This window comes from Monopterus albus, unplaced genomic scaffold, assembly GCF_001952655.1.
Source record: "Monopterus albus unplaced genomic scaffold, M_albus_1.0 scaffold2.1, whole genome shotgun sequence".
Lineage (NCBI taxonomy): Eukaryota > Metazoa > Chordata > Actinopteri > Synbranchiformes > Synbranchidae > Monopterus > Monopterus albus.
Window position 1 is genome coordinate 317,974 of NW_018127882.1, and position 8,050 is coordinate 326,023.

General features: G+C 39.4%; 1 protein-coding gene and 1 long non-coding RNA gene across 7 annotated transcripts in view; one reads left to right on the forward strand and one right to left on the reverse strand.

Annotated features, from left to right (window-relative positions):
* Positions 1–6: 6 nt before the first annotated feature.
* On the forward strand, positions 7–3,370 carry LOC109954539 (uncharacterized). Its single transcript, XR_002274143.1, has 2 exons — positions 7–2,130; positions 2,442–3,370. It is a non-coding gene; the product is annotated as an uncharacterized LOC109954539 (long non-coding RNA).
* A 2,917-nt stretch (positions 3,371–6,287) lies between these two features.
* Positions 6,288–8,050, reverse strand: part of pdlim7 (PDZ and LIM domain 7) — a 31,107-nt gene continuing 29,344 nt past the window's right edge. For all 6 annotated transcript variants that reach the window (XM_020590893.1, XM_020590912.1, XM_020590883.1 and 3 more), the window contains exons 10-11: positions 7,059–7,174; positions 6,288–6,735 (exon numbers count right to left, since the gene is read on the reverse strand). In XM_020590893.1, coding sequence (XP_020446549.1) covers positions 6,649–6,735; positions 7,059–7,174 — 203 coding nt within the window. In that variant the 3' untranslated portion in view covers positions 6,288–6,648. The remainder of the gene's footprint in view (positions 6,736–7,058; positions 7,175–8,050) is intronic.

Genomic DNA, 8,050 nt, shown 5'->3' on the forward strand with positions numbered 1-8,050 from the left:
TAGAAGACAAGAAAGGGTTTATGTAGGACTGAGTCCCAGAGTAAAAATCTCTTAAGCCAAATGAGGGAGAAGGTAGAGTTTAGGTGTGTGGAGAAATATATTTATTAACTCAGTAAAGAAAATACCCTTTATTTTTCATCAAAGATTGAAGCTAAATTAGTCCACACCCTGGTTCTACTTTAACAATGACATGAAATTAACATCATGCATTTTATATATAGTTATAATACTATTACTATTGTCCATCATTGCAAATTCAGTGAATAATTTTTAAACTATATGTTGAATATTAAATTAAAGGGATGTGACAAACGGTGCCAGTAACTTCAGGTTAAAGAGAACAGGTGACATATGCAATTGGCAGGTTCGTTCGTTTGTATCTCGCACGCTGAACGTGTTTTCAACAAGGTCATCAGGGTCTGTGAACGCCCCCCCCACCCCAATCCAGTGACACTTTTTAGATGCAAGTCTCATGTGTCATTATCTGTTTCTTCAAACACACACACACAGGCAGCTTGTAGCACATCCAGGGCTTGTCCAGGATTGTATGTCAGAGCCCCAAACCTAGTCACATCTCGTCTGTTTGGTTTTGTTTGTTTTTTTTTTTTTGTTTTTTAGTCCAGACAGTCTCACTACTGTGAATGTAACCTCGTGATTCAGCTACTTAATTGATACATGTGGGGTCTCGGTTCTCTGAACGTTTTTAAAGAGGAGTGAGTAATATCTTCACTAAAGTTGCAGTTAAGAAGCCATTTCTATTTAAAGCCTGTGATTTGATGCGTCCAGTTTATTTCACGTCTTATATTACCCCAGCCGTTCATTGCAGCATTTTTTGGTTTTAAATTCCACAGCTAATGAAGGAGCCATAAGGCTGAAAGGCGTTCCAGCTGCGCATATGTAAGCACTGAATGTCGTCAAAACTCATTTATGAAATGGCATTTTCCTCTTGATTACATTAATTCTGTAGCAGAGAGAAAGTTAAACCTGACCAAAAGGGTTATTATCCCCTAAGAAAAATTCAATGCACATTCCCACAGAAGATCTGACGACACATCCTGCAAACCTTCACTAGACATCGATCAAAGGGTAATTGTGCTGCTTTGTTTTTATAATTCATAAAGAAATGTTGGTGGGGAATTATGTCTGCTGTGTGCAAATAGTATTCCTCTCAGAGAAAGTTAGTGGCTTATTCATAATGTCACGCCTCTGCTCCCAGAAGATGCTTCGAAAGAGTTTGTTGTTGTTATTTCTAGCCAGGAAGGCAAAACTGATTGATTCAGCAAACTATAAACTGCAACTACGCATTTGCTTATTACTATAGTTTGTTGTTTTGCATTATTTTATAGTCAGTTTGTGTATTAATGCATCTGTCAGGTCAGGCAACACTGAAGCAGAGTCTGCTGGTTCAGTAATCATACTTTGGAAAGGTGTAAGCAGTCCCAAATTAGCCATAGTTCTCTCTCCGTCTGCCTCAGGGTTGCATGTGAATGTCTGTTAGAAGTTGCAAAGACAGCTCTTTCTATTAAATCCCCTCTTATTCAAATAGTTAACACAGACCATGCTACCAGCTACTGTGCTTTCAACCTTTAACAATAACTGGAGGCTCTTTTCTGATTGTCACATAGTGGGAATGTACATTTATGTTTCGTTTGGGGGGTCACCTCTCTTTCTTTAGTTTCCTTTTTCTGCTTCACAAATTTTAGAAGTTTTTTTTTTTTTAGAATGGCATCTCAGCATCTGTTAACTCCTTCAGCTTTTTTATTAAACACCACTTTTTACAAACCCCTGTGCTATTTGATATAGAGGTGCCAAGAAATACACGCACCTTGATTTGTTTGATTTTATGAAACCCTTGGATCACAAGCCTCTTTCAAATAAATCATCATCACATGGAATATGTAAATACTTTTTCTATACCAGCCATGTGCTGTCACTTTGCATACTGTATATCAGCAGAATTGGTAACCAAAGTTTTTTGAGTATCATTTGAGGCCACTACATTCTCATACTGTATCCGTCCAAACATTGGTTCAGCTTGGTTTTACTTACAGCTAATATAAGTCTGGGTTGCTGTCTCTTCTAACCTGCTGATCACGACTTTATCTCAAGTTCCTCGCTTTTGTCTTTGAGGTAAGTTAATGCTGTTTGTTCAAGCAGTAATACTGTATGTGTCAGTTTACTTTATGACTTTGTAAAGAAATGTAAATTATATTTTAATATGAAGCCAAAAAAAATACATTTAACTGGTGCAGCATTTGTCAAGTCTAAACCGTGACGTGTTTGCCTATATACTGTTCTCTGGCGATCTAGCAGTGAAGACTTTTTGCAGTGTTAAGGGTATAGAGACTCTTTTACAGGAAGTTTCTATACATATTTTATTGATCCTTACTCTGCGTACATCTACCTTATGATTTCTCTAACTGTAAGCATTTAAATACAAGGTGGAGTCAATCACTACTGCTTAATCGAATCACTACACTGGGACTGTGTGCTTATTGGAGAACGAGGACATCAGCTCTTGGACACTGACAAGCCAGTGTTGACACAGCATGTTTGGAAGAGCCATGGCAGTTGTACAGTCAGACTGTGTGAAATTTTATCACCCCTGTCATTGTCTTGGAGGTGTTGTCTAAGCACATTTCAGTAATGTAACTCACCAGCCGCCAGGATGTTCAGCATCTAACTTGTCCAGCAAACCTGCGAATACCGTGTGCGTGTGTCTGTGTGCGAGATGATGGCAGTTCCCTTCATGATGAAGCCTGGGCCTGATAGTTCTGTGTAAGACAGGTGTCAGTAACATTTATGCTTTGCTCAAGGGTCTATAATTTCACCCCGTGTTATGGGGGAAAATTGTTACATCTCACCACTGTACTTTGTGTCACTCATTACTGTTCAGTGTCAAGGATGTGTTTGTGCGCGTGTGTGAGACAGACCGGGTGTGTGCATACCGCCCTGTCTGACCAAACAGTTTTCTTTTTGAACTAAGAATACTAGTTGTACTTGTGAATGGTTTTTCTATTAAGTTCCTAGATTCAATGTTCCTTGCCTTTCTGCAAGTAAAAAATGCTGTATTTATTACATGCCACAGCGTTTATGCAATTGTATAATCCTTTTTTTTTTTTTTGTGTGTTCCTTATCGTCAATGTAAATTGTTGTCAACATTTTTGTGGCGATGGAAAAACTTCTGCTAAGGGAGGTTTTCTGTACTTTTTGGACAATGATATGGATTTGTGGGTAGAATTTTGGAAATTCGTTTCTAAGTGCTTTCAAGTATTTACTTGGCCTTATGTAAATATCTATATGACATTTCAGAAAGGTATGTATAGTAATTCAACCTGAAATTGTTGTAAATAAATTATATATTGTTAAATGGAGGACTTTATCTTTTGCTTGAACAATGAATTTGAGTTGGATGTAAGAATCAATGCCAGTCACCTCCATGTGTTAAGTATGGAGCAGTGGATTCTGACCTTTTCAGCTTGTGACTAACGCACATGCGCATGCTTCAAGCAAAGCAATGTCAGATTAAATATTGTAAACCTGAGTCATTTATAAGATTTTCCACCATATCCAACAGCTTTCTATAGTAAACTTTTCTTGCACAGTAGCTACATGACCTTAATAGAGAAATGTGGTCATGTGACAAGACATGGTACTGTAAGTGGACACTGAAGACAGCTGTGGGATAAGGCTGAACGCATCCAAAACAGCTAGTAAGTGAGCTTCATTAGAGATAAAGACTGGGAACTGGGGTGAGAAATGGCTCTCTCCAGAGATTACAAATCTGCCTACCACCACCTCTGAAGTTCATTAGTTTATTATACATTAGTTACTTATACTATATCTAGTTTGTCATATCCAGGCAGAAATGTGAAAATTTGTGACTGTAGAGAAAGTTGGTGAAACTTTTGACAAGCAATCGTTATCCAGCACTTTGGTGCAGTGCCTCCACTAGTTGCCTAGCAATCTTACAGTGATGACAAAACCCTGGGACAAGATTTAGCACAAATTAAAATGTTTCCATTTGTTTCTCAAACAATTGAGACGTGATATGTTGATGGGGTTTAGTTTTCATAGGTGTAGTCTGTTATTGTTGGTGTACTGGGCTGCTTCCCGTCTTTATGCTAAAGCAAGTAGCCACCTGTATTTACAGTCTAGCACTCATTTAGCTAACACTAAGAAAGCAAATATGCAGATTAAAACAAACAAGTGGAATAATACTTATTTCAAAGTATTTTAATCACTAAATAAAATGGCTACATTAAACAAAATGTTACTTGGTCTATATCAATAACGTATCATTTTATGTGGCCCTCGAAAGCTTAAAATGGGTATGGTTGTCTTAAAAATACAAGTCTATACTAATTGAAAACGTACACTGACTACATCTCCCATAATGCACGTCGATTTCGGGGCCCGCGAAGTATTAGCATCCCGCCAGTAGATGGCGGTGTTTAGCCTTCAGCATTTAACCAGCAACTTCTCGAGAAGTGGAAATGAGAAATGCCAACAATTAATCCCAAAATGTCCAAGAAGAGAACGTAAGGTGGGGAAGCAAATATACGTTTCTGAAAAAGAGAAAACCTGTGTGTCTTTTGTCTCATGACGCAGTGTCGGTGGTGTACTACAACGTGCGTTCGACATTTTGAGACCAAACATGGAGCTAAGTATGCTAAATTTAGCCTCCAAGAAAAACAATAATTTTTCAAAGAATTAAAAGACATACTACAGTTGCAGCAGGAAATGTGGAAAAAGCTACAGCAAAAATTGATATTGTTGAGAAAAAAAATGTGGAATTGAATTTTTCAAATTTATTTTATTGAGGAAAAAAATTGTTGCAATCTGTTAAAGTTCATATTTCTGGTTAAATCATTGTTAATTTTAGACTGTTCAATAAATGTTTATCCTGTTTGGCCCCCAGCTGTGACTGGTTTAATTTTCGGCCCTTGTGTGATTTGAGTTTGACAGCCCTGCTCTAGAGTCTAGTTGTAACTTTTCATTAGTGTGATGTCAGTTTGGACCAGAATATTTTCAGAGATGTGATTAATTCCGAGAACAGTAAGCGGACCGTTAAAAACAAACGGGTTACAAGATACAAGTTAAAATGTGATATATCAGAGTACAGGTCGTGGAGTGAGCGGAACAATGCTTGCATGTACCTGTTTGGGTACATCTCAGGGTGGTTCCTCTTAAAAGTTAAAACAGGAAGCCAAGTTCGGAAATTGATTATGACCCTGTGAATAAAGTTGGCAACAGAGTTGGTCAGAGAGAAGAGTGTGTACGTTCGACAAAGACAGACGAACAGGAAGAACCGGGCTGGGAGGGGACCGACCCGACTGACTGTACTGTAGGGCCAACAATGACTGATTCTTTGACAATTCTCATATCTAATACTATTTATTTTTTATGCAGAAGTGGTGCTTCTGTCCCCTATCTTTTAGATTGTTGAATTATCTTACAATTTATTGAATGATTTAGAAGTATTGTAATAATAAATAATCATTGGGTTAATTTGCCTGAACTTATTTAGTTCGTATCAGACCATAACAACCACAAGAGCCAAGAAAAAAAAAAAAAAAGAGACAACTGCACCAGAAAGCCTACTGTGGTGTTGTTGGGGAGCAGGTGTTTTTCAGGGCAAAGACTGCCAGAACATCAGTTGTCAGAAAATCCTACAGATGGGTTCACTTTTAAAAATCACTTCGGCACAATGTTCTGTCCCACATGGCATTAGTAAATAATTTTATTTAAAACTTAACAGCAGCTATAAAAACACTTAACGGGCCCATTCTGAAGCACTATAAATACAGATTCCACAATGGCTTTAAAGTTCTCTATGGAATAATAACATCATAGTAACATGAGGGACAAACATCTTGTGACTTGTTTCTTTCATTAAAATGACCAATAACTGAAAATTTCAGAGCTTTACGGAAAAAAAAAATGCTACATGATCTAAAGTTACTCGCCGCAGCATGTGCTCTGATTTGCCAAAGTGATGAGTAGCCAGTGTTGCTGTGAGGAGGTGCAGGGCTCCAGTTAAACAGAAATATGGCACCCCCTTTTCTGCTGGATTGGAGCCCCATTGCACTAATAGGCCCTGCAGTAAGACTCAGTGAGTGGGGCCACCACTTTCTCTACACCTAGAACAGGATTAGTGGCAGATCATTCCTGCAATATGTGACATTACTGGAGACTCAATGAAACAGATGACTTGGAGGATACTGACTTGATCTCACTTCAGACTGAAGAGATTAGTAGAGCTGTCAGACTGCTTTCGTAATAATAATGAAATCTAGACAAACTGCATCTGCATTTTTAATGTCCAATCTACAAGTGACTTAAAAGTCAACAAGGCAGCAACATGATATGGAAGAACCCCTTGATTATTTCCAGTTACAGGACACACTTTGTATTACTGGCAGTAACATCTGAACTCTCCTAAAAACACGGTAAATGAGCAGCATGTGACGCTAGCATCAAGCCCCAAATATAGAAAAAGTCTGCAGAGTAGAAAAATAGACCGACTTTAACTAGGTGTGTGGTTGGCAAAGAAAAGTAAAGTGTGTACGAGAGTGCCAGAGGACGGAAAGGGTAAAGAGCTGGGAGAAAAAGAAGTGTTCCTTCCTCCAAAGATGAAGCTCGCTCTCACACTGGAGCAAAGGCATGGCCTTTGCACAGGGGCTTATCCTTCTTCGAGTAGAACGTCTTCCCTTCCAGGTTGATTTGGCAGAGCTTTAAAGAGGAAAGAGACAGAGAAACCGATTGGAAAACCAGGGCAAAGTAGATATCAGACCTCAACACTGCCGATGTAAATTTACACAGATTGCTAATGGCCGGACTGGGTGCAATACTTGACTGTATTTACTTTGTTTTGTTCACAAAATGGGTGAGAGATGGAGAAGGTGATAGACTACAGGTTCAAAGAGAAAGACAGAGATGTTAACTCAAGGTCCAGAGATGGAAGCAGATTTTTCAGGTGGCATTGTGCTGGGACAGCCAGAAGGGATGGGGCAAAGAGAACCCCACAGGAAGTCATATCAATCAAAATGACTTACAGCACAGACGAAGCATGTATCGTGCCAGCTGTAGCCCAAGGCCTCCAGAAACCGATCCCCAGCATCAATCTTAAAGTCACAGCCGTGGCACTTGGTGCCAAACATCTTCTCATAGTCTGGAAGGAGAAAGGTGACGGGAGGAGAGGTGGTGAGCAGCAGCAATAAAGGAGATAACCACCAGAACAAAATAATACAACAAATTCAAAAGAGCTTTTATCGTCCACGAGATCAGGTCAAGCATCCTCAGTAGCCCCCACAATCACCATATGTAGACATCAGTTAACCTGGAGCAGCCAGTGTGAAAGAGGTTTCCATCTCTTAAAGGAACTGGAGGCGTTTCTCCTTGAAGATGAGCAATAGCCCACCACACACACAGACTTAAAAGATGGCAATAAAGATGATGGAGGCCATTTTGAAACCAAACTGTGCCCTTCACCACATTGGGTATTTGATACTTTGCTGTTCGCACTATTTTGCCCACCTTTCGACAGTGCAAGGGAAGGATTAGGATGAGGGGAAACTGCGCCAGATACTTAACTGGATTTGCCAGTCTCTTTCATTACAAGGACTCAGGGGAGAGTGTCAGGTTATAATGCTGCTTCTCAAGAGCGGGAGGGTGAGAGCTGTACAGTCCCTGGAAGATGCTGAGCCAGCAGAATGTTTATCAGAGCTAAAGGCATTATTCAGACTAAGAGTACTCGGGTTCTGGCTTCTCCTCTGATAAAAGCAGCAATCCACATGGAAGGCTCAGTAGTGAGCAAACAGCGTGCTGCCCCACTAACTCATTAACAGCACAATAGAAGAGCACATGCCATTCATTAAATCTGAGAAAGAAACGTAGGAAGAAACTGTAGCTAAAGAGATTACAGCAGATGAAAACATCACACTTGGACTGCGGTATGTGCCAGAAGATTTAGGCTGTGCCCCCCTCCCCCAAGCAACAATACAACAATGTTTTACAAATAGTTTTATTAAAAAAAAAAATATATATA